Source organism: Pyrus communis, chromosome 1, assembly GCF_963583255.1.
Source record: "Pyrus communis chromosome 1, drPyrComm1.1, whole genome shotgun sequence".
NCBI classification, from domain to species: Eukaryota; Viridiplantae; Streptophyta; class Magnoliopsida; order Rosales; family Rosaceae; genus Pyrus; species Pyrus communis.
Genome location: NC_084803.1, coordinates 9396900 through 9423554, shown reverse-complemented (window position 1 = coordinate 9423554; position 26655 = coordinate 9396900). Strand labels below are relative to the sequence as shown.

At 38.0% G+C, this 26655-nt stretch overlaps 4 protein-coding genes and 1 pseudogene across 5 annotated transcripts; 1 reads left to right on the top strand and 4 right to left on the bottom strand.

The window, feature by feature from the left end:
- The first annotated feature begins 211 nt into the window (after positions 1–211).
- LOC137731643 (transmembrane 9 superfamily member 10-like) lies at positions 212–3819 on the top strand. Its single transcript, XM_068470818.1, has 7 exons — positions 212–476; positions 1218–1382; positions 1478–1587; positions 1687–1795; positions 1906–2018; positions 2131–2281; positions 2369–3819. Exons 1-7 carry the CDS (start codon positions 366–368, stop codon positions 3524–3526), a joined length of 1917 nt encoding a protein of 638 aa, XP_068326919.1. The 5' UTR covers positions 212–365; the 3' UTR covers positions 3527–3819.
- Positions 3820–3948: 129 nt separating this feature from the next.
- LOC137731631 (probable cyclic nucleotide-gated ion channel 5) lies at positions 3949–8631 on the bottom strand. Of its 2 annotated transcripts, none has more exons than XM_068470796.1 (8): positions 8445–8631; positions 7633–7723; positions 6528–7101; positions 6098–6310; positions 5553–5857; positions 5282–5393; positions 4947–5183; positions 3949–4829 (listed from the first exon to the last, which is right to left on the bottom strand). In XM_068470796.1, exons 2-8 carry the CDS (start codon positions 7692–7694, stop codon positions 4131–4133), a joined length of 2202 nt encoding a protein of 733 aa, XP_068326897.1. In that variant the 5' UTR covers positions 7695–7723; positions 8445–8631; the 3' UTR covers positions 3949–4130. The 2 variants fall into 2 exon arrangements, with proteins under 2 accessions (XP_068326897.1, XP_068326906.1); XM_068470805.1 differs by lacking the exon at positions 8445–8631 and adding an exon at positions 8254–8427.
- An 813-nt stretch (positions 8632–9444) lies between these two features.
- On the bottom strand, positions 9445–12942 carry LOC137708702 (1-acyl-sn-glycerol-3-phosphate acyltransferase BAT2, chloroplastic-like). Its single transcript, XM_068447837.1, has 8 exons — positions 12707–12942; positions 12568–12611; positions 11800–11872; positions 11496–11684; positions 10999–11405; positions 10814–10915; positions 10300–10601; positions 9445–9924 (listed from the first exon to the last, which is right to left on the bottom strand). Exons 1-7 carry the CDS (start codon positions 12741–12743, stop codon positions 10386–10388), a joined length of 1068 nt encoding a protein of 355 aa, XP_068303938.1. The 5' UTR covers positions 12744–12942; the 3' UTR covers positions 9445–9924; positions 10300–10385.
- A 1966-nt stretch (positions 12943–14908) lies between these two features.
- LOC137737969 (APO protein 2, chloroplastic-like) lies at positions 14909–16617 on the bottom strand (annotated as a pseudogene).
- A 1285-nt stretch (positions 16618–17902) lies between these two features.
- Positions 17903–21848, bottom strand: LOC137732656 (uncharacterized). Its single transcript, XM_068471957.1, has 10 exons — positions 21726–21848; positions 20263–21253; positions 19967–20051; positions 19699–19794; positions 19431–19583; positions 19237–19344; positions 18997–19116; positions 18729–18854; positions 18330–18413; positions 17903–18216 (listed from the first exon to the last, which is right to left on the bottom strand). The coding sequence occupies exons 2-10, from the start codon at positions 21228–21230 to the stop codon at positions 18091–18093; spliced, it is 1866 nt and encodes a 621-aa protein (XP_068328058.1). The 5' UTR covers positions 21231–21253; positions 21726–21848; the 3' UTR covers positions 17903–18090.
- Positions 21849–26655: the final 4807 nt, after the last annotated feature.

The following is a 26655-nucleotide window of genomic DNA, read 5'->3' as shown; positions in this document are numbered from 1 at the left end:
GTCCAAACCAATGAAAAAAACTTGTAATCACCGTCAGTCAGTCAGTCCGTAAGTCCGTACGTGAAGTCCAAACCAATCGTCACCGCACATCATCCCCGCGAAAAAGATCCAATGGTGATTACAGAAGATTTCAAATGGTCAGCCTTGTCTTGGAAATCCCAACCATTTTGTTGAGAGAGAGACAGAGAGAGAGAGAGAGAGAGCGCTTTATCGTTCTTCTCTTTGTTTTTAAAGCAAACAAAAAACCAACCACCGAGTGATACATTGATTTGATAAAATCGTACCAACACACACCCAGTCCCTGAGTTGCAGAGAAAGAGAGAGAGAGAGAGGGGAAGTGGATCTAGATCCTGTGGGAAGAAGCCATGGCGAGAGGACCTCTCGCTTTTCAGCTATGGATCTCTGTCTGTCTTTTGTTCTTCTTGCATGCTCGCTGCTTCTACCTCCCGGGTGTCGCCCCTCAAGATTTCCAATACGTCAGCACCTTCAACTCTCTCTCTCTCTCTCTCTCTCTCTCTGTGTATTAATAAATGTATATGTATATGTATATATACGTATATTTGTATATGGTTAAACCTCTGCGTATAATTGAATGTAATGTATGCCATGGCAGTTTTTTAGTGCGTGTTCTTATTTACAGACAGATCCGTATACATTTGGGTGTTTACAATTTCGGGTCTTTTGGCGAAAGCTTTTATAAATTTGCCATTTTGTGACTCGGGTCGTGAGATCTACGTTCAATTTGCTGCATTTCTGCATGTTTTTGGCTTAAAACGTTGTGAATCTCTGTTGGCTTCTTATGTTGCGTGAAATATGGATTGAAATTAGTGTTTTTTCGATTGCAACAATGCGATAACATGCACATTTACAAGTACAGTTCTAAGTTTTTAATTTTTTTCGTGTTCTCATTTGTCCGGTAAGTGTTAGAGCTTGTATTGTCGTCCTGATTGTAAAGATTTTTCAGTTTTCGGGGAAAAGGAAAATTTTAAGGTCTGCTGATTCAGCTTTGAGGTAGTGAAATCCTTTCTCAACTAGGCAATTGAGGAAGAAACGATAGAGTATGGATTTAGTAACGTGTAGAAGGGCTCGAAAGAAATCATTTAAGACTTTTACAATGGATCTAGTAGGTCTCATAATTTAATGAACGAGCTTCGTGATGTAGATCGTTTTGCTATCTAATGGCGTTGTATTCACACTGTTTACCATTGTATGTGCAGGGAAATCCCTTGAATGTGAAAGTGAACAAATTGACCTCTACAAAAACTCAACTTCCTTACTCGTACTATTCCCTCCCATACTGTACCCCGGAGCGTATAGTAGACAGTGCAGAGAATCTTGGGGAAGTTCTCCGTGGTGATCGCATTGAAAACTCTCCTTACGAGGTAGAGTAGCTTAAAGTGATATTATTGCTATGGTTCTGTTGTTCATCACTTTGGTTATTGAGCCGCTAAGGATTTTATTTTATCTTTTGTTGCAGTTCAAAATGAGAGAACCACAAATGTGCAATGTTTTATGCCGTGTAGTTCTTAATGCAAAAACTGCAAAGGAATTCAAGGAAAAGATAGATGATGAGTATCGGGTGAATATGTGAGGCGCAAATTCTGAATACCATGCATTTGAATCATATGATCCTGTCTGATGTGATGAACAATTGACTTACATTCTGATACTTTTTCCAAATTACAGGATTCTGGATAATCTCCCTCTGGTTGTCCCTATACCAAGGCCTGATCAGGAAAACGCCTTAGTTTATCAACATGGGTTTCATGTTGGTCTTAGAGGACAATATGCTGGGGTAGCTGTTGCCTGTTTGACCAATTAGCATTCTTTGCGTCATCTTAATTCTTTTGTTGATGTGCTTATTGAAGAGTTCTGATTTTTCCGTTTTCCTTTAAACATTTATAGAACAAGGATGAAAAGCATTTTATCAACAATCACTTAACATTTACAGTCAAGTATCACAAGGACCAAATGACAGAATCTGCCAGGATTGTCGGATTTGAGGTGAAGCCATTCAGGTATTTATTTGTTATTCTTTTCTATCATAGGCTAATTAGTTTATTCTATCTCATCTCTCCAATGAGGGTTCAAATTACCTATATGATAGCGGACAAGTTTTTATTAATGCAGTGTTAAGCATGAATACGAAGGCGAGTGGAGTAAGGATAAACGTTTAACAACCTGTGATCCCCATGCGAAACGAACAGTTACCAGCTCTGAATCTCCTCAGGAGGTTGAAGATAAAAAGGAAGTTATATTTACATATGATGTTGAGTTCCAGGTTGGTGCCCTTGCCATTTCCTAGTAAATGACTTCTTTGTTTGCCGTTTTGAGTTGGGTTTCGGATTGGCTTTTGTTTAACCTCTAGGAGAGTGATGTAAAGTGGGCATCTCGGTGGGACACATATCTTCTGGTGGCGGATGATCAAATCCACTGGTTCTCAATTGTTAATTCTTTGATGATTGTTCTTTTCCTTTCGGGCATGGTTGCTATGATAATGTTGCGGACACTTTACCGGGATATCTCCAAGTACAACCAACTAGAGTCCCAAGAAGAAGCCCAAGAAGAGACAGGATGGAAACTGGTTCATGGCGATGTATTCAGACCTCCAGTAAACTCAGATCTACTGTGCGTGTATGTTGGGACGGGTGTGCAGTTCTTTGGGATGATTCTCGTCACCATGCTCTTCGCAGTCCTTGGATTCCTCTCCCCTTCAAACCGAGGTGGGTTGATGACTGCCATGCTCCTCCTCTGGGTCTTTATGGGCCTCTTTGCTGGATACTCTGCAGCCCGTCTGTACAAAATGTTTAAGGGAACAGAATGGAAGAAAATCAGTCTCAAAACAGCTTTCGTGTTTCCTGCAACTCTCTTTGCCATTTTCTTCGTCTTGAATGCTCTTATCTGGGGTGAGAAATCCTCTGGGGCAGTTCCATTTGGAACCATGTTTGCTCTGGTATTCTTATGGTTTGGCATTTCAGTTCCACTTATCTACGTTGGTGCTTATGTGGGTTTTAGGAAGCTATTGATCGAGGATCCTGTGAAAACCAACAAGATCCCTAGGCAAGTCCCTGAACAGGCGTGGTACATGCATCCAGCCTTCTCTATCCTAATTGGAGGCATACTCCCATTCGGGGCCGTCTTTATTGAGCTCTTCTTCATCCTTACATCTATATGGTTGCATCAATTCTATTACATATTTGGATTCCTTTTCATCGTCTTCATTATCCTCATCATCACTTGTGCCGAGATCACAATTGTGCTATGCTACTTCCAGTTGTGCAGTGAAGACTACCTTTGGTGGTGGAGGTCGTACTTGACCTCAGGCTCCTCAGCGCTCTACCTTTTCCTGTACGCAGCCTTCTACTTCTTCACTAAGCTTGACATTAAGAAGCCAGTTTCTGGAGCCTTGTATTTCGGGTATATGCTGATTGCTTCCTATTCTTTCTTCGTGCTGACTGGTACAATCGGTTTCTATGCATGCTTCTGGTTTACCAGGCTCATCTATTCGTCAGTGAAGTTCGACTGATTTATAGTCCTAAGGTGAAGGAAACGATTCGTTTGTTTTTCCACGAGGAAGCACGAAATTCACTTTGACGGTACTTGTAGAATGTCCTTGTGAAGCTACCAACTGGGTTCATTTTGAATCTAGAGTCATAGAAGTTGTTATTCTTAGCCTCTCTCTATACAGGTCCCTTTTTAAGTTCTAGTTCTTTTTGTTCATTTGTTCTTATAACATCGTCTTCATTCTGTTCCATACGAAAACACAGAAAATTGTAAGCAATCTTCGTGCCATCAATGGCTCGACGGTGATTTGAGGAATGAAAAATGGAATTCCTGTCCCTGCTGCGTATTGTTATATTTTCTTGTCAAATATTTGGAGATTTGGCTCATCTGTTCTGCTATAAAAACTAAAAAGTACAAACCGTGAACACAAAATCGTTCTGTGAATAAAGATAAAAGGCAATGCATAATCTTCCAACCATCCCTAATGGAAAACAACTGTATCAAACATACAATTTTAACATTTCTTCAAGTTCCAAGCTGGTATTTCTACATATTACATTGTTTGTGACAACCTAGAAAATAGACGCTGATCGGTATTTTGATCCAGTCATATAATGCATCACAAATCAATCAGCACCTTCAGCGCTAAAATCGGGCTCCGGAGGCTTTTGTAGTTTGATTAATTCTCGAGCGCTCTTCAAATTCCTGTTTCGGTGGACATTACGAAGTGCATTTGCAGCAAACCTAGAAGCTAAAAATGTGGCACCAATGCTATATGAACCTCCAGCGTTGCTGCGAGCACCTCCCAAGGCTTCTGCTTCTGCTTCCTCTTCCTTACGACGAAGCTCCAAGATTTTCCTCTTGGAATAGCGACGCCATGCTGCTTGGATAAAGCAAGCAGCCCAAGTCCGCCATTGTTGTGAGTAGAAACGGAAGGTGTGCTGAACCTGTCTGCTGTGAAGGCGCCTAAACTGACTGGCAACAAATTTCAACTCTTCAGCCACAAGAGCAAAGGCCTCAACCTCAGTTAAAGCCTTAACTGTCCGAGTAGATGATGGGAGGTTGGCACCAGATTTGGGATCCAGTGCCCAAGTTAGAAGTTCCTCACCACAGAAATCACCTTCTTTCAGGAAACTTCGGTTAAAAAACCCACTCCTGCCACCATCTGTTGTAACACTCTCAAGGCGACCACGTATGATGAAAAGCATCTCGTCAACAGGATCTCCTTCCCGAACTATGTAAGTACTCTCTGTGAATAAACTTGGTTTCAGTCTCTCACAAATGGCATCAAGCAAACTCTCGTCCATATTATCAAACAAAGGAACCTGCAATGACCGGCAAAGTACAATTTATCTAATGATTCACAGTGGGACCAACCAACATATATGAAACCAATTACCACTAGAAGGAAACACAAAGAACAAAAGAATTACTAATCATACCCTCCTCACTAATGCCAAACAGAGGTGCCGCTTAATATCTCTCCTGAGATCCTTTGGTAGGCTCTGAACCAAACTCTGCTCGTCCACCCCGCGTGTTTCCAACCACTTATATTGATCATATCGCCTGACGCGTTCCCTAAGGTCTTGTGGGAGCAAGCGGTGATGCATCCACTGCTCTGAATCGCGTCTTTTGACCCTCATCTCCTCAAGTCGAATAGTAAGAGACTGAAGATAGGTCTGTAACAATACCATAACACACAGAATATTAGCGATATCAGATGATGTTCTGCTTTTCACGCTACATTACAAGCATCAACTGTTACTTCCAAGTTTACCTGCATGTTTCCTATCAAAAGTGCGAAGAGGATAAGTCCAAATATAGCCAGTGATATGGAAAATATAACCTCTCCAGGATAGGTGCTGGTTGCAAGACCCTGACCAAGCGTACTGTATAAAGAAGTCAGACAAAATGCTGTTAAAAGCGAAAACTTTAAAGCCTGCAAGAGGCGCAACGGTTTTGTAACATTATGTGAAACCACTACATAAAATAGATTGAACTTTATGACTAGGATCAGGAACATTGGTTATTTCAGACGACATCATTACCTTAAATTCTGTAGTCCCCACCATAAACAGTAACAGTACTTGACAATGAACTTCTTGGATGAAACAACCCCAGATGATAAAGCCGAATTAAAGATTCCAAAATCAAAGTAGGTATTATTGTCATCTGCCGAGCATTTTGATAGGATGTTTCCAGTAACATTGGACCAAGTTGCATTATCTAAATTGTTTTGGTTCCCGCAGTACAAGAGAGTTTTATCACATGGTTTTCCAATATCAGTACAAGCCATCTGCCAGCATGTATCATTGCGTTCTAAAGCTAACAAATACCAGAATGCCCCAACTATCTGCAAAGATATCATCCAACGGATAATAATTGCTCCCAAAGAAAAGTATAATTTCCATGTTAATGTATGACGATCAAAAGAAAAATAAGTACTTGATGAGTCTGATGACAATAATAACATTCAATGGAAAATAATTTGTATCAAATGTTCATATGCAAAGAAAGAAAAAGAAAGATGAATAACATACAGCAAGCAAACAAGGAACAAAACAGCAAGGGTAGAAACAAAATAGGTACTCACATGACTAGCGAGCATATATAATAGCAAATAGTATGCAGCACCTGCCCAAGCAGTTTCAGCAAAGACGCCAGCTGTTCTTTTCAGTTCTGAAGTCAAAGGATAGACTCGAAAAAGTCTGGGAATATACTGAAATAAAACTATGAAAAGCAAAGCCTGTTTTGTAGCAAGCACATCTGAACCTTTGGACCTCTGAAGAAACCTCCAAACTACAATCTGCACAAATTATGGCCTTTTAGTGTTGCATAGAAAAAAAATATAGGCTTAACAGTTAACAGTTTCCTTTCAGCGTATTTTTCAAATCTTCTACTACAAAATGAAATATGCCAATAATTAACAATACATAGAAACGAAAAGACAAAACAAAATAAGAGCCAAAACTATAGGAAAGCGGTATAGCCATGTGGAATAATTCAGGGAAACACACTCTTACCTGTGGTAGGGGTAGCACTGAAAGAAAATCAATGATGAAATAACTTCGTAAGTATCGCTTGGCTATTCGTGCTGGATCAATCACCAGTTCACCTCTTCCAAAAACCCGAGATGATGGAGCAATGTAAGCTGTTCTAAACTGGAGGGCCATGTGAATAAGATAGAAAGCATCAACAATCATCCGCAGTGTGGTTGCTGTGATAGCCAACCTTCGATCTATACCAAGACAATTTGATGAACTATTGATGACTGGAAGATAGAAAAACAGAGGGTCCACAGACACTGCCAGAATACATGAGATGACAAAAAATCTATTCCACAACAAGAGAAATTTGTCCTGAGGATCATATATCTTCTTGTCTGACCCTTTAAGATCTTCAGGGAACACTGCACGAGAAATCCCAAATCCAAGTGATCGGCCGATTGACTTAAGACCTTCAGACCCCTTTTTCATTCCTCTCTTAAAAGATGTATCCCTTGCAGGAGCAGTCCGGGTTAGTCCCTCAATATTAAACCCACATCTTCTCCCTCCAGAATCAGAAGGCGATGACAATCTAGAGTCCAAGTCATCCAGCCTAGAAAATCAATAAACACTGCCAATAAGCACAACATTCGATGCCGTTCTACCAAATGACCCAAATCTTGTTTCAACACTATTAGAAACATATACGTTCAGCTTTCATCATAGAAAAGGAAGCATGAGGCACTGACCGGGAACTAATATATTATCCCACTAATTCTTACATAATGCAACATGAATACAACAAAAACAACAAAGCCTTATCCCACTAAGTGGGGTCGGCTGTATGAATCCTAGAACGCCACTGCCCTCGGTTTTGTGCCAACTAATATTTAGAAGAAGAAAAGAACCTACTTGAAAAGAAAAATGAAATTCCAAACATATTTATCATTAAGGCAAATTGCTAAACTATTTATTGGACTTAGAGACTACATACTTCCTAAAATTTAAGCAGACGTGGCATCTCAACTAGTCATACAAACATGTAACAGATCGTTGTGAATCACTAGAACCAGATCTTTACGTTTGGCAACGATTCTCCGGAAAAAATTTGCAAAATTTGACAAAGAAATATTATATTTGGTACCTCACAAACTTGTCTCTCTGGCCTCCCACGTACTGTGACTTGTTGTAACCACAATCCAACATCTTTACTCAATTAAACACATCAACGTCACCTGCATACCAAAATGAACATCCAAATTCGCAATGAACATCAAAATCATCATACTCAGTTCTAAGTGGCTTATAAACACCAACCGGAAAGGAAGTATGAATCTAAAACAATCCCCAGGTTCCAATAACATTTTTCCACCAAATGCTCAACCAAAATTCCATAAGCTAATAGTGTAAGATAACGACCCGATTTATAGTAAACCGAATGTTTACGATTTGATGTAACCAAAAATGGTAAGTTTGGTCTTCTTATAGCAAACAAATCGGCATCCATTGCTATATATCCTCAAATTATACAACTCAGATCCCTAGATAGTAAACAGTGCATAACTAAGCAGTCTAAAGCAGTATGAGTAAACATCTACTTAAACTTTTATCCATTTTTTATCAGCTTAATCACCAAGAACAATCACTTGATCCTCGAAAAACTACTGTTTCCTGACGTTGACCAAATTAATTAAGAATCCCCCTCAAAAACCAATAAATTAAGAAACCCCTGCAAATTAACCCAACAAAAAAACAAGCAACGAACCTTATTGAGCACCGTGGAAGAAGAACTGACATTTCCCTAAAGACGTGCAATCAAAATTACAGTAATTTCAAATTTTGACAAATTTTTCTCGATAAAGGGAAGAACCCATATGATATGAATTCGCATCTTTGCAGAAATGATCGAAGCATATGAGATTGGGAGAGAGAGAGAGGGAGAGAGAAGCAACTCACAGTAAAAGCAGGAGGTCTTAGATTTTCATTCGGCTGGTTGCCGCCAGCCACGGACAGAGAGTTTCAGGTATATGGAACAACAACTGGGCGTCGAGATGTCACCACCGAGAGAGAGACTAATTCAGATATCTCTTCTTACCGAAATTGAAGAAGGTGAAAAAACCGAAGAAAGTCAATGCCGTTACTGAAATGTTTTTACAGCACTATAAATGGATTTAGTCCCAAAAATTGAAGATTCTTTAGGATTGAATAGAGAAATTTTTTTTAACTGTTCTTGAATTTTGAACTTCGTTTCATTTTGCTTTCTGAAATTTAATTTTTAGATCTTGCGGTAAAAAGTTGAAAATAAAAAAAACGTTCATAAAATAGCTTTTACTATTCACTTTAAACTGTAATTGTCTTCTTGCAAGTTCATTGTTTGAAAGAAAGGAGGATAAAAACAATAACAATTACTATTCGCAAATATATTTTTTATTTTTATAATGTTTTCTACCTTTTATCCCTACATGTTATTATTGCCACATATTTTTGTTTAATTTACTATTGTGTTGAATTTTGTAAAAAAGTTTTAAGTGCGAACTTCATAAGTTTTTATGACTTGGATAAGACATCGGCCTAACCTACCCACTATATGTACTTAATTAACAATAATATCTGTTTATTTCCAAATTAACCTGTCCAAATGATCTTTTCAAGTAGGTTCATTGTTCCGGCCAAGAATACGACTAATCCCACATGGACTACATGAGCCCCCACAAAAATAATTTTATAATTTTCGCCTTGTGAATTTCACAATGATTAAAGTATGAAAGCATGGATGTGACTACATTCGACTACATTCGATCAGACAAAGATGCGAAGTAAAATAAAATCGGTCATTGTGAATAAATCAATTAACATGGATTGTTATCACCTTACTTATTATCATTGAATAAGTTCAAATTTTAAAATTTATCTACCACACGAATTTTAAAATTTAAACTCATCCAACAGCTATAAATAAGACGACGAGCACCTATTCCTTGTTAAAAAGTGAGATGTGAAAGTAGTCTCGTCCTAGCAGCATCCACGAAATATCTCCAAATTTGAAGCTTTACAATATAATAACATAATTACCATAAAAATTATTTTATAACCAGCTCAAAGGATCGGCATCTGAGATTTTCAACGTGGGAAGAGGATATTTCTCTTCAAAGAAAAATAAACAAAAAACAATGATCAAAACAAAAATGGCCTTCGTCTCCATTTTATTATCTAAACAGTTGAAGGCGACACTGGACAAAAACTCCCGGAACCCGGGGTCCGGCCAAGCGTCCGCTTCTGCGTGTCTACTGGGATGACGACGTTTACTGTAGGCGGCGCCTGCAAGTTTGAAAGTATGGGAATGGGACGGACAGCCTCAGGCAATGAGACGTTAAAAGCACGATAACTTCAGATTCAGCTTTGATTTTGTTGCCCTGTATCATCAGCTATCCACAACCTAACAATGGGACAGCAAACACGAGTACCAAAAACATGTTAGTTCAAGGAATTTTCTACTATTTTACGGGTATCCCATACATCGGAGCATAGTAGAATGTGAGTTCGAATATGTACAAGAGACCAAGCATGTACTTAATATCTAGAAGCAAGCAAACCCGGACAGCATCAGGTGTAAGACTAAATTGAATTTAACACGAGACGAAACCATCCACATGTAAATTTCAGATTTTTTCTGTACGACAGCTAAGTCTATACAGGCGACGATCAAACTTAAAGATGGTCTATATTGAATCTTATAAGTTTTTTCATGAGTAAATAACTAAATATCGAAGCAATTAACAAGCAAAGAGGCAATTCCACAAATGATTCATACCTTTCTGACTATATTTCTTCACTCCCACAGAAAAGAACCAAGTATCAAATCATAGAAACCAAACAGAACAAATGGCAGTAGACAGCTCAGCCTTGACGATCAAGTGCACTAGCGATTATGTTTCTGCTTTCCCTACACAGTACTTCTGTATCATTTCCTTCTATAGGTTTATGAATAACAACTTTAACAGCTCCAGTATTCAAGGTAGTCTCCCTTCCCGGAGGCATGATCTTTCCGGTTCCTATAAGGGTAATTGGAACTACTGGTACCTTGGTTTTCGCTGCAAGACTGAAGGCCCCTCTCTGCATGTCAACAACAAGAGGAAGAGAAGGGGGGAAAAGCCTCTTAGGAAATAAATTATACAAATGGTGCAACAAAAACTATGGATGAGATCAAACTAACTAAATCAATTGTCCATTATATGCCTCCGTAACCAACAACTGCAAGTTCCAGTCTGGTTACTTACAATTTTACATAACCATCCAAAAGAACAAAGAATCCTAAAAGATCTCACCTTGAAAGCACCTAATTTTCCATCTTTGCTGCGTGTTCCCTCAGGGAAGAAAAAGACAGAGGCCCCCTTCTTGATAAGATCTACGCAACTCTTAAAGCATTCCTATATACAGAAGCAAACATACTTTAAAACCATTGTTTAGATAATGATCAACATATATAGATGGAACAAAGGAAACGGCATACCAATTGGCTTTTTCTGTCCATGCGCTTTAAAGGAATTACACCCATCAGAAACATGGCCCACCCAATAATGGGATAGAGAAATATGCTGGTCTTGCTGATAAACTTAAAGGGTCTCCCAATTGTGAAAAGAACATAGATGTCTAAAAAGCTTTGGTGGTTGGAAACATACACAGCAGGAGCATCAGGCGGAGGCAAATTCTCCAGTCCCTCATACTTGATCCTAACAAATGGTGTAATCGTAGCAGTGGCCCAAATTTTGGCAATAAAAATATGAGCTTTTCTTTTGTATCGATCCAATAACAGCACAAGAGGATGGACTATCAGCATCAGCACAAAGAGATAAATGGCATTGAAAGCAGTAATGGCACAAAAGCCAATACCCCTAACTCTTGAGACCATACTTACTTCTGCACTTGAAAATAAGAATGGATGTCAGTCAGATTTATAAGGCTGCTAAAGAAAGGAGGAAACAACAGAAAATCACTGGTTAGAGAAACCTGGTAATGGATAGCCAGCATCACAGGTTCCAGCTTCAGCAGATCGTACAACTGTATACCTGGACAACCTATTTTGGTCATGCAATCTAATATTACAATGCAGTCTTCCAAACTCCTCTTTTGCATCAAAGTCACACCACGATATGCTACCATGTTTCCTTTGAATGCATAAAACACTATGATGAGCCACTGAGGAAGGAAAACAAAGAGGCATGAGATTTTATAGTCCATTCACGCATAAAGGTACATTGCTTATAAGCCAGCATCACTCATGACATATTATACTGAGATAGCCTATACTTACAATGGCTTAAATTTCTCGAAATGGGCCATCTGCGAGGAGAGCACCCAATAGAAAGTCCCTTATAAGCGAACAGCTGCATTACAAATAAAAATGTCATAGCAGTTACAACATAAATAAATGGGACGGGTCAGATGGGTTTGTGCTGCTTCACACTTTTGTGCTTAATGAAGTCGATAACTTGCAATACTACCTACGGGATTAATAAACAAAACAAAAAGGAAGTCTTTTCAAGTACGGTAGACACTAGACATTCTACATTGGATGAATGCCCTAAAGGAATGCTTACCAATGGCTAATTCTACAGTTGTGATGAGGGAAAGTCTAGCATGCTGCACTGGCGTGTTAAATGCAGATAATTCAAATGCACATTTTATACACGGCTAACCTTGAAGCACATTCACCCTATTTGCGTACAACCACCTAAATGTCGAATCCAACGATTAGTAGCGACAAGGCATGCTTAATTGCAAAAATCAGATTGTCATTATACTATCTCAAAAATTTCAGCTAGTTCCTTAACCGCACTCGTGAGCACCATTTTCTTCGTACGAAATTCTGATTAAAAGGTGCCTATCGAATCATCAAACTACTAATTCCGAATATAATTATAGATTAAAATTTTTATCTCGCGAAATTGTGGAATCATCAAGTTAATAATTTCCCAACATAATTAAAGATTACAAATTTATATTTTCCCGTAAAAAAACGACGGGAATCAAAGAAAATAGCTAGAGAAAAAGGGGATAAATTCTGAAATAAAAGAATTACCGGCAACAAACATGACTTTGACGGAAACCTCGATTGCCTTTGACCTGATACGTTGAAGAAACCATAGATGTTAGCTCAAGTTTCTAACTTTATTAAAAAAAAACAAAAAAAAACCCAGATAGATAAAGATGGTAAATACAAATAATTGCAGGGGAAGGTTGAAAAGCAACTTCCATGGAGATTCAAAGAACGGATTTTTGGAGAGTTTGATCCTTTCTTTTCTTCAGTGAATTTTTGGAGGTTAGGGTTTGTACTCTGGGGAGCACATGAGTCATGCGGACTGAGAAATTCAAGGCATATCGCTTATCCTGTTACTTAATTCGTTGAATGTATCGGAGTTCGGATGTTTTGTGTTTGTGAGAGGATGAGACCGCCAATGACACCGCACGCGTTCTTTTTTATCTTTTTAGCTCATTTGGTAATAACGATGTTCCATGAAAATTTTTGGTAGGGCTGCTGAGGGCTAACTACGAAAACTTCGATTAGGGTTGGGCTAGGTGCGGATGACCGGACCACGTGATCGTTTGGTTTCTAAATATAAAAACATGGTTTAAGTGGATTAATAGTTTTTATGATGATAGAGTAGTTGGAAGATAGCTCATGTGGTTAGGATTTATGCACTAAATTAAAAAATTTCATCAATTTTTTGTTAATTATTAACACGTGAACCGCACATATTAGGCTAAAATAAAACTCTTCATACACATATCCGGCTAAAACAGACTTCTCCATTAATTGTTAACGTATGGGGCTAGCTCATGTGCTAATAATTAATAGAAAGTTGACGAAATTTTCAATTTTAGGCATAAATCCTAACAAACTTTACCACAGGGCTTAAATCCTAATTTTTTTGCCACATGAGCTATCCTCCACCTACCCTATCACCACGGTGACTATTAATCCAATTAGCCCTAAAAACATCACCCAATCCTAACTCTTGTTCTTTTTACGCCATGACAGGTCACACATAATGTGTCTCGGCTAGACAGCCATGCAGTTGAGTCATCCAAACCGAAGAATGCCGTCTATGTTGCTTAGAGTGTGCTTTGAGCAAATTACTAATTCAAATTTATGATCTCGGTACATGCTACAAGACAATTCATTATAAACATTTTGTGGTAGATCAAGTTCAAAATCGATATTACACGACAAGACCAATAAAACAAACAGCTGCTAGTATTTTCTCGTGCACGTCAATACACGGTTACAAGAAGAACATGACCTTGAAGGCTTGGAACCTGCAACACCTTATTTGTTCTTAGCTAGTCACATATATAGCGTTACATAAAAAAATAAAAAACGAAGAGAAAAAAATAACAGAGAACCCCAATCTAAATCTTTTTGTTGGGAGTTGATAGTTAGGGAAGTGAGAAGTGGTAATCTATTTGCGGGGGTGAGTGCTGTCTTGATGGGCGGTTCCGGTGATAACTTTGGCAACGTCTAATGCAGTTGCCTCCGGCTTCTTCTTGCTGTATAAGGTGAAGTAACCGATGGTAACAACTACGGCAAAGCCTCCGATCGCCATTTTCATCGGGCAGAAGGGCGCGTTCTTCGTCTGATGGAGTATCTCCGGTGAATGCTGCGCCGGGGAATGACCCTTCATTTGGTGTGCCATGGCTTCGATTTTCCTCTAGCTTTCGTCTCCCTCGTTCAAACAAAGACTCTGTTGTCCCGGGATTTCTTTGTCTCTCTTCGTTTATCTTCAACTATATCTGTCTGAATGCAATGCTTGTAGGCAGAAGAAAGTGGGAACCTGAAAGAAATAGAATGCATACATGTGTAACAAGATTGGGTGTTTAACCGTTTTTCAAGCAGCGGTAATAGGAGTGTTCTATTTGTGTGGTTTTAATTACCCCTGAATCACTTTTTAAGGGCCAACTAATTGACCCTTCCATCAGATTAAAATGAAACATTTCCCTCACCTTTCAACCTTCTTCCCTGAAAGTAGGATAGCCAAGAAAAGGGGTGTTTGCACTTGCTCCCCTCTCCTGCACGCCGTCGGATTTCCGGTAAGGGGACCTATGAGTCATCAAGAGTCAAGACTCGAGGGATCAAAGCACAACAAAACACTAAACTAGACAGAACAATTGATAATTAACCTGCATGGTAGCATAGATGATAGAGGAACACAGCAGCCATATGAGAATCCCAGAAATTTGACCCCAACGGAAGCTGGGAGGCAAATAAAAAACCCCGACAAGTATAGAGAAAAAAGCTTCAAGGCCGCTGTATGCAGCAAACCGAGAGAACCAAGACACCGAGCAAGCACACACGAGTAGCTAAAAACTGTAAATGCAAAGAAACAATCAACCAGAAACAATGCTGCACTGCAAGATTTGACAAAGGAGGGTTTTAATATCCTCTATCTTTACATAGAGTACACATCTACCGGAAAAGAGAACTTATTCGAGCCCATACAAAGAGATCAAAAGCGGTATCAACTAATGTGTATAAGAGCTTTGAAGCTTAAATACAAGCTTTTTGTTCAAACCACATGTTAAGACGGTGAATTATTACATTTTGTCAGATTTCCTTCGGTAAAAGTAGAAGGGTGAGCCGCTGTATTTTCGTTCGTTTGGGATGAAAAAACAAAGTAAGATGGTACAAACTTATCATCTGCAAGAAGTTTTCCTTCTTTCGATATTCTACTTACAAACTACTCATCTCATCAAACTACCATTTCAGCTTCTTTAATAGTGGAGGGAATCCCGACATCCAACCTCATGGTTGGTCTGTACTCCTCTGGAACAGCAGCTCCCGCATGAATGCACATTTCGACAACCGCAGGGGCTTGCCCATGGAAGTTCCTGAGCTCCCGCTCCAATGGCGGTCCATTCACATCTGGAACATGCCACACATATCTTGGTGGTATCAAGTCATTGAGCACGGCCGCCTGCCAGCCATGCTGCCCATTTCGTTGTTGGTGTTTGAAGGCCCCACAGTTCTGAGCCTTGTGCCCGCTAGGACCGACATGCACCTCAGGGAAATACCCGCAAACCCTCACCAGATACATCTTCATCAGCCTCTTGGCTCCTCTCATCATTTGCTCCCATGCTCGTAGTGTTTCCTCAGCAAGCAAGTTGTTTCTTCTTCATTAGAGGGGGCTACTACCTCCGAATCCAATATTTCAGCCAAAACTGGTCTCTTGGGTTCTTCACTGTCAGGATCTGGTAGCTCACTTTCATCTGCATCAACAAATTCACTCTTCGAAATTCGGATGATTGGCCTTCTTCTCCTTGTAGTGGGATATTCCGGGACATCAACCCCAGCCTGGATGCAGAGCTCAACTATTGCTGGAACTCTAGGAGTTGAGAATCTCTCTTCATGAGGAATACGTCTTCCAAGCCGATCATAGAGGTGGAAAGCTTCAACCGGCAAGAATATATCATCAACTGAAACCACAAGCAGCAGCGTTACCTGACGGAGCTGCAGCCGGAGCAGGCGACGGAGAATCCAAACCATACTTATGTTTTTCAGACAGAACCACCACCGTGAGCTTTAAGCCTTTGTCCCAGTGCTCCTTAACACCACTGATGAAGCAGAATGGTCCTGACTTGTCCAACGTGATCTCCTCCACGTCTGCTTTGATTGGCTTTGAAGTGTCGCAGGTCTCATAGGCTTCCTTGTCACTTGCACCACGGAGTCCCTCCCTTGCTCCTTTTTCCATTCTGCAGGCACCAAAACAAAAATGTCACACTTACTATTGTTTTATAACTATTTGGTTTTCAGTTTTTAATATCATTAAGCAAAAATAAAAGAAAATAAGCAGATTTTAGCATGCAATCAGAATACATTATTGAGTAAGAACGTTTAAAAGCGTAAAAGTAAGTGACTGACTTAAAGTAGCGCTACATTGATATTTTCATTTTAAGTAGATATGAAAATAAGGGTGATGGAGATTGAAATGTGAGAACTTACTGTGAACATTCTGAATCGTCTATGCCCAGCCCACTGAGTCAAGGCTTTGGCAGAATCAACGTTCCAAGAAATGTCCTCATCTCCGACCAGAATGTGTTTGGCTTCAGACAGAAAATTTCTGGAGGAGGCCATTGTTGCTTCTGTTCTATGATTTTTCAAGTTGTAGGGTTTTTTTGTACGTTGGTTCTTGTATATATACAAGTGTTGAAGTTTGGTGTCGGGGTCTTTTGGTTGGTTTGAAATCTGGGGCTGTAAATGTGAAATCAATTTATTTAGAGAAAAAATCTAAAACGGCTTTTTACCTTCCCAATGAGTGTGATTACATTTCAATCTTGATCATAAAACTGCAATTATGTATTTATGATGAGTTGTATAACTTTTCAATTTTGGATAAAAGTCAAGGGAAGAATCAAGAAACGCTTTTTCAATTTTGGATAAAAATCAAGTGAAGAATCAAGAAACGCCTTTTTAAGCAGACGTAGGTTAGGTCAGTTAGTTAAAATGTTTATCAGTCCTTTTATAGCCAAATACGATTATCTTTTTCTATGAACTCGAATAATTAAGAATATGAAAAGAGTTGTCCGGTAAGAAAAGTGATACCCTTGGATTGCTTGTTTTACAAGGTAAATGAATCGATGATTTTGTATGCCAATTATGAACAAAAGGCATCTAATAGCCTGGGTCATTAAGTCATTGTATGCATAGTATTTAATTATAATTGGTAAAATTCAATTAACAAGTAAAAATAATGCACAATAAACATTTGAGGAGTACTCTTATATTGCTCGAGTAGTTCATTGGTGGTGTTATGTAATGTAACTTAAATCAGCCTAAAGTTCTTGAGTAGTTAGAAACTTAAAAGTCTCAACATTATGAAAATCTCTTGTCCAAACATAACACATGATAAGTTTTATACTGTCAAAAAGTCGTCTAGCAAAAATTAAAATCTAACAGTTAAACCGAGCACCAAAGAATTTGGTTTTCTAACCAAAATGGTCATTTAGATTTGCATAACACATCACCTTGGTCCTTGAGATTTGAAATCAATAGAAGTGGTTCCTAAGATTGTCTACCATCAATCATTTTAGTCATTCCGTGCAAAATTATGTTAATAAGGATCAAAATAACAAATGTACCCTCAATTTAATAAACAATTAGTCAAAAAGATTTGACAAAAATTAAAGATATTTTGGTTTTTTATTCTTATTGAATAAAGATATTTTCACGAAATGATCAAAATAATTGATGGTGGATGGCAAATTCTATTGATTTCCAATCTCAGGGACCAAAACGAGGAGTTATGCAAATCTCAAAGACCATTTTGGCTAAAAAAACCAAAGATTTTTTTTTTTTTTTTATGAATAATTTTGCGGCATTCTTCTGGAGAGTGGGAGAGGAGAGCAATTTGAACAACGTCTAATAAACCTGATATTAATTAAATTACAGCCGAAAGGACTTATTCACCTCCAAAGTTTTCAACACCACCACAGGGTCATCAAACGGAAACAATACAAATTAAAGGTATAGCAGCAAACAGCAGGACACGGTTCATAACATAAACCATCAGCATGCTTTGAATCACGAGATTTGGCAACATAACGTCTCTCATTTCAGGAGTGTCTTCACGATAGATTTCACATTCAGCTTCTTGAGGTCAGTGTACGACTGCCCGCACCCGACAAACATGACCGGAGCTCCAGATATGTAAACCATGGACAGCGCAGCGCCGACCTACACCATACCCACAAAATTCAGTTAGAACTAACGGAATCAGTGAAAGAAAAAGAAGCCCTCAAAAGTATATAATAATCATAAGCAATTGCAGATTAAAAACGTATGTCTACCTTATCGTCAATAGTGTCGAACTTAGTGAGCAATATCCCATCTATCAATCTAGGGTTTTGCGAAGTTGAGAGGTCCGCTAATTTCTGCAGGAACAGGGAAGGTGGAATCAGAAACCAGCCAGTAAGCAAATGATGATACAGAAACTGTTAAATTTCAGGTAGATGGGCCATGGGCCCACTCCAACAACACCGATATGGTCCCCACTTGGCCACCTACTCAATCCGTCAGGTGTGGGGTTTTAATCCAAAAGGCCTCGGTGTGTGTTAGAGTGGGATAATTCTATTTAAAGAACTTGTTCTCAAACCTTCTGGCCGATGTGGAACAGAGGAATTCTAACAGAAACAAACATAATTGGATAATACTAGAAAAAGCCGAGAATAGGAATATGGAGCTCAAACCTGATTAAACTTCGAAAGCTGATCAACAGCATCATTCCCAACCAGTGCCTCTCCAACGAACAAGACAAGATCTGGGTTGTTAAGATTGACAAGCTTTGACAGTGCCCTCATCAATGGCTCATTATCCTGAAAGGCGTAATAGATATATAATTATAAAATTAACAAAAATAAACAAAAAAAGTAAACACATCAGATAATCTTAGCATGTACATCAAAACAGTAAATACAGATGCTCAACCATTCTGCTATAGAACAAGAAATACAGTACCTGCATACGACCAGCAGTATCAACAAGAACCACATCAGAACCATTGTGTGTGGCCTCCTGGATTGCTTCCTTAGCCACAACTGCAGGATCTTTCTCGTATCCCTTCTCAAAAATAGGGATCTGAGATGGAAGGTTTGGTTACATGTTAATTATGAAGGTCAAGACAGAAAATTAATTGTTTTTATCCAAAGAACCATTATTAGTCTTTCCCAAATGAATGTGAATCCTGTAATATGATACCTGGAGTCTACGTGCATGAGTACGCAGCTGCTCCACAGCTCCAGATCGAAATGTATCGCAGGCAGCCATCATAACACTGACGTTATGCTGTTGAAGCCAATAAGCAACCTGCACGGTGCAATTGGTTAATAAAACCATCGGTCCATCAGTAAAGAGGCATGCTTTAACGTAAACAGAAAAGAATTCAGCTCAACCTTAGCCAAATTGGTAGATTTCCCCACTCCATTGACACCAACAAAAACGACGACATACGGCTTCCTTTGTTCCTTGGCAGCATGCACATCCCTCAGTATATCAATAGAGCGCCTGGGAGTTAAAATACGAACAAGGGCATCTTCCATCGCAGTCTGCAGTAAGTTTCACATGCCCAATATTAATCTTATAACATGATAAAAAATGAATAATGACAAGCCAAACTGGAAGACTGGATATTGGAGGAATGAAGAGAACTAATCAACAAACCTGCACAGTAGAAGATATTCTTGTGAACGAAGCCAGCTTTTTCCCCTCAAGACTAGCTGCCACTGATTCACAAAGCTTCTCAGCAATCTCCTCGGCCTACAAATGCAACAGCACAAATTCATATTAGACGGCTCAATAAGAGTGAAAATACTGTAGTACAAGGCGACAAATATTGAAAAGGATTGTACCATCAATCTAAAAACTTGAAAGTTACTGATAAAATAAACTTCAGATTACTAATGGGAAATAGAATAGTTCAAGAGCATACCACGTTCTTAGTCATGAGCCTATCCTTGAGAGCTTTCAAAGCTGGTTCCAGGTCAGACCTCTCCAAGTTTGCCTTGCCAGCAATACTGAATACAAACAAGCAAAAGATGCATAAAAATTATGTAACAACCTAATAGTCTGATGAAACTGGCTTGAGAATACAAGAAAACATAAGCCATTTCAGATTTATCGAGACAAAGAGAAACGGAGTGATGAGCCATCTCAATAGCAGTTAGTTTCATCGACTCAAAAAGTCAATTCAACATAACAAATATCATATATTTCCAAAAGATTTACCTCTGGAACATAGATGAAAACCACCCCTTCTTTTGCTTATCAGGCTTGCTTTCCTTCCCAACATCCTCTTCCTCTTCCTCCTCACTTTCACTACTGAAATCCTCTTCTTTGTCCATCATACTTTCACCATGATCTGCTGCCACGACCTCAATATTGTTGTCTCCATTCTCACCCACAGGATCCGTAAAATCCAGTTTCGACTCAGGAGGTTTATCATCCCAAACTCTATTCTTCTTTGTTATCTTCTTTTTTGGCTCAGCCTTGGAGCCCTTGCTATCAACAGTAGCTGTTTTTTCTGTCTTCTTCCCAGCCTTCGACCTAAGTTTCTGAAGCTTATTTACATCAAAAGCCCCAAGATTGGAACTAGTATTTTCTTTTCCGTTAGCAGTACCATTAGATTCTTTGAAATCCACGTGATTACCATTGGAGATCCCATTCTCCAATTTACGGCCTTTCATATTATCACCATCCCCGCCATCACTTGCCAAACCACCTTCATTTTTTTTCTTGTCTCCTCCAAGTCCAGTCTTCTGCACCTGCCCTTGCTTCTTATTGTTCACAGGCTTACCCACCTGCTTTGACTTCTTCAATTCCTCCGCCCTAGCCTCAGCCTCCTTCTTCAGTTGTCGAAAAGTTTCATCAAAGTCAGCATAGACTGTCCTTTTCGGATCATAAATCTCCGAGAACTCATGTTTCACCATCGAAAGCAGTTCATCCACATACAACAGATGGAGGATCTTCTGATAAACAGCGACAAACACGAGCCCGAGCTCATTGTGGAAGGTCCATTTGAGAGTGTAAGCAGCCCCAGGGGCATTGTAATCGAAAGAAGCTAAACCAGACCGTTCCTCCAAAAGACAGGATCGGATCAAGGTGTCGATTGGAGATCCCTTAAGAGCATTTCCAAGCTCTTTGCATGTCCAGAGGATTAATCCTCCTCTAGTAAATATCAGTAATTGTTCTAACATCTTCGATTATCTTCAATGCCTCTCTGCAATCAAACCCATAAAAATTATTACCAATTTTAAAATCTCATATAATTTTACCAACAACCCATCAATCCAAACAAAACTTGCGTTCAAATTAACCAACAAAAACAACTCTTAATTTTTTTTTTCAATTCAATTTCAACATTTCCAACCATATAGATTAAAAAATAATCAAAGCATCAATATTTATCAATGAAAGAACAAATACAGTTAAAGATCCAGCTAAATTCCAAATTTAAATTCCCACAAAAGTCATTTGCTTTACCATAGTATCTGAATCCAGAAAACCCCACAATTTAAAATAAATATTGAAAAAAAAAACCTCAAATCGATGGATCGGGAAAGGGAAATTCGATCATCAGTATTCAGTTCAGAATCGAATAAACCCTCAAATCGAATCCGAAATAATCGAATCGATAAATCGGAAAATTTAGGGAAATTCGGTAAATAAATATAAAAAAAATATAGACATACCTGTGTTTTCTTCCAACTGTGAGAAAATCCTACGAGGAACAAAAATGAAATATAAAATACAAAACACGAGAAAGAAAAAGAAAAAATTGATTTCGGGAGAGGACAGAATAAACATTGGGGAGTTCGCGACGGTCGCGATTTATATAGGAGCGTCCAAGAGAGCGAGGGTAATTTCGGAAGTTCGGTGTTTTGAGTTTTAGAATTTGGACCTGCTTTGAAATGATATATAACGTGTCATTATACAAATATTAGAATATGTGTGTTAAAAATTTAATAACTTAAAAAGTAAAATTTCTCACCACTTCTATAAAAATACGTAGTATACCATCTATATTTCCGTCATAATGAAAAATTTCTCCTAAATTACGGGTTGGACGGTAAAACGAGTGAAAAATTAACGGAAAATAACAGTTTGTACGTTATGTTGGCGCTCTTTTGATGCACTTCAAGTGAAAATGTGGATAGAGTGATTTTCCGAATTTAATGCAATACTATGAGCTTGTACTGATGTTTAAGCAGATTCGTTACCAAAAAAGTAGATTTTTAACCTTTTAAGATATTTGTTTTGACAACTTTCTAGCAAAAGTACGTGAAAATTCGGCCGTTGGGAACTCTAACTCTTTTGATCTCATTTTTTTTTATTTTTATAAGGATGCTAATTGTACTGCATTTACTAGCGTTATTTTGTTGATAACTTTACTAATATGTAGACCAAAATTATTTTATAATGATGCTATTTGTATTGTATTTACTACTGCTTATATTAAAAGATACAAACAGTAAGTCCACATAGCAATAGTCTATGTGAAATTTCAATTTTTCTTTCAAAAGTTTGAAAAATAAATAATCAAGATAATATAAAAAAGTTAAATTAATTGGAAGGTTGGACTACACTCCGCAGAATTTTAATGTTTATATTGCATGCTATAGCTATATTGTGGTTGTAAATGGGTTGATTGAGAGGATTTGAGATCCTTTTTGGTTTTCTATGCTCGGAGTAGTTAAATTTAGAAATTCAAACCATTCAAGAAATATAAAGATTCAGACTGCTTAAAAATTTCGTTTTTCATAATATGAACCAATGAAATGAACTAATAAATACTGCAATATTTAAATTAAATAGTCTAAAATTTCAATTCCCTCTAGACAAAGACGCCACCATTGCGCTCTTCTAATCAAGTGCAAAGTCGCGATGGATTTTAGCACAGAATTCATGGAATGTGCGATCCTCCAACACGTAACATAGGGTGAGAAATGCATCGACACTTGTCATTGGGTGCTCTATTTGCCTTGAAACATGAGTAAAGCACCCCAATACCATGGAAAAGGCATTATATGTAATCAAAAGATTTGGGGTATGTCCGATCTTTCAATATTAATTAATAAGTACATAGGCACATTATAGTATATTGTACTTTCAATGCTTCGATTAATGAAATGTCAACATCTTATTAAGTGGTTAAACAAAACACATGAGCATCGTTGGATACAAAAAAATTCCTACATGATCTAAGATTTGAGGAAGTTAGTGTTAAGCCCATCAAATATGAAGGGATGATAACAAAACCACTAAGATTTGCAGCCCATCTACCTTTGGACTTTGAATGGTAGACCCGAATATGTGCACACTTACACATTGACCCATTTATAGAGGTTTTCCGTTTCTGGATCCACTAGAAAGCATACCGAAACTGATCAAATACCATTTATTTATATTTTAAAAAAAATTGATGAAAAGTTCAAAAAAAACTTTAGTTTTAATGAAAAATGATAAATAAAGGCATAGTGAATAATACTAGAGAAAGGTAAAAATGTGGCTTTTCGTTAAAAGTGAATAGTACCATGAGTGTTTCGTTAAAACTCGCTATTTTAAATTATCTTTTGTTTTTCATTTTCACACCAAATTTGCACCAAATATATATGTTAGATCCACCTAACACAAATCACTTTTGAATGGAGTTTCATATTTTGGTTTTCATGGGGGATCCAGGTAGATTTAGGTTGTCCTATCAGAAAAAAAAGCAGTTAAGATATGTAGGCCAGTTTGGTTTGGTGTCTTTCATATTGTTAATTAGGTAATTAAGCTTCTAAAGTCAAGATTTCCCTACACTTCCGCTCCACTGCGAGATAGTATAGCATCGTCGGACTGACTGTTTCACCAGATGTATTCATTGTTTGAAGTTTAATGTTTTGGAAGGAACTTCGCTATTGAAAAAATTAGTAACAGTCCTTGCTGATGACCAATCATAGCTGGCTATTGCTGATTTTTTAGCGGCCAGGTCCCGTTCTAATGTTTTTACCTTTTTTTTGGCTCACAATATAACAATATGTAACTATAAGTGTTATATGGTTAATACATGGTCACGAAACAAAAAATATGAAGATAACATTATCTACTGTGCTTCATGAACAGTGAAGTCACATCCCTCTAAACCCTGAATACGCACGCATACATGTATGCATAAACTCCTGTCTTTCTTTTTTTTAGTTTTATTATTAAGGAAAGGGTTTGAAATGATTTCAATAAATGAGGTGAGAGGGAAATTTTGAACTCGGGACGGATTATGAAAACCAACATCCTACCCCCTATCTGCCCAACTGCTCACATTGAAAATCATGCCGGCTTCTTGGACCTCTTCAGTCTTCCCTCTCTCCAGATGCTCATCTTCTTGTCGAATATGGACAACATAAAAAAGAATCTGTATGCAGCCGAGATATAGGACATAGGACGATTATTTAGGGTCAAAGCCGGTGCCGTAGCCGTCGGGACCTGAAGCTTTTGCATGGGTCTAATGGCAATGTGATCACGTGTAAATTATGTTAATTAATGGTTAATTACATGGACGCACGGCGTTGAATGCCAGCGCACTGTTGACGAATGGTGACAGAAAGCATGCATATTGAAGCAGCTGGAAGAAAGTTCCAGGCAGAGTGTGGTGCACTGCAGATCGGATGTGCGCGACTGCATGCGCACATGGGATTTCTATGAATATAGAGCTGCAGCAACAGTAGTAGCAACACATCTCGGAAATCATGGACACGTCCAATGGTGAAGATATATTGGTAAATACTGTGTTTAAATTGGTTGGCAAAGTGTCGGTACACTAGAACTGTAGAATACCATTCATACATGCATGCATGGGTTCATATATCGAACGGTTGAGAAATCAAAGAGATTTTTCAGTGTATCTAAAACAAAAAACATTATATCATATGTGATAATATAATAAGTAGATAAACATTAGGAAATATATTTTAAAAGTGTGACATATCAATTATATCATCCGATTATACTATAACACATAATAGACCATCTTATATTTTGAATACGCACAAAATTTTATCTGATCATGCATTTGTTAAGTAGCTAACTAGCTCATAAATGAGGGTCACATGTCCGTTGTTTCTAAATTAGTGTATTATATATGCCTCATTTCTAACTTTTAGTCGTATATCCTGAACTTAACCTCAAATTTAACAGTGTTAATCTTTCAAAAGATCAATTAAAAAACTAAAAACTGAAAGTTAAAGAAAAACAAAAATCAACAGTAGCCAAACCTAGCCCGATAGTCACTCACCAAACCGCACCACCCATCGCCGGCAAAGCTTCTCATCATCCCCAGCGAAGCTTCTTTTTCTCTTCCTCTCTCTCACCGATGAACTCACTCACTGTCTTTTTGGTGGCAACGAGTAGGAGTGGGTTCGTTGGTGACGGCTGACGAGGTTGTCTTTCATTTTTTTTTAATAGTGTTATAAGTTGGACTTAAGGATTTATACACATGTCAAAAAATTAGAAAAGAAATATGTTGAAGACGCCAATGTGAGAACAGCAGATCCGTGATCATAAACGAGAGCTTTCAATGTTGGTATTCATGGTGCACACCGATTCTTATATCAATTCTTATACATAGGTAGTCTTACTCAGTTCCTACTTCCTATCAATTCATCATTGCATGCACACAAAATCTCACACTCATAAAAAGTTCAGACACGCGCAGACACACACATTGGACCAAATTTTGCATGGCCTGCAATGCTTATACGTCTGTCTTTTTACTTTAGCCTTTGTGATCAAGTAGTGGTACCAAACCAAAGGAAATATTATACCAAAAACGTAAGGAAGGTTCAAGTACAATGAAAGTTGTAAGACACTGACTTGTATATTTATATAATTTACACTGCCAAAACAAGAAAGCTAGGTTTCTTTTTTGTTAGAAATCGAGGGGATTAATTAATTAAGGGAAAACTAAATATTAGTTTATGTAGTGGCCCTGGTGGGTTTAAAAGGTTGGGATTTGGTGAACAAAGTTTGACCTTTGACAGTCAATGGATTACAAATCATTTCATGGGGTAGGGGCCGGGAAACCAAAATTAGTTTAACTAGAAGGATCGATCACGGACCCTTGAACGATCCAATGATAAAATTAATGCATATAGAGATTTATATATGGCTAGAGAAAAACTGGCTTCACACCACAAACTATACCTTGATAATATCGTTTTTGATAAAAAAAAAAAAAATTGGTCCAAACTGTTTTAGCTTGAATTCTTCAACGATTAATAGGAAGATAAACATTAAATTTATTCAAATTTCATGATGAGTTTCAAATTTTAGTGCATACATGGAGTATATTTCCTCTAACTAACTTAACGAAATCTAAATTTAAAGTTGTTTTGACTTGATTGAACATATATACATGTATTTAGGAATGAGGATCATATTCAATTAGATATATATTGGCTTAAGTATTTGGTTGGTTTATAATGACGAAGAAGCTATTTTTGGTCAGAATTTTTTCCAAATTTCAATTCACTTGTCGTATAGCATATTCAATACATGATACATATACAATAGAGGAGGGGGTCACACGAGCTGCAAGTTTTCTGTTTTTATTATTTTTTGGACTTGGACCACACACACACCTTCCAT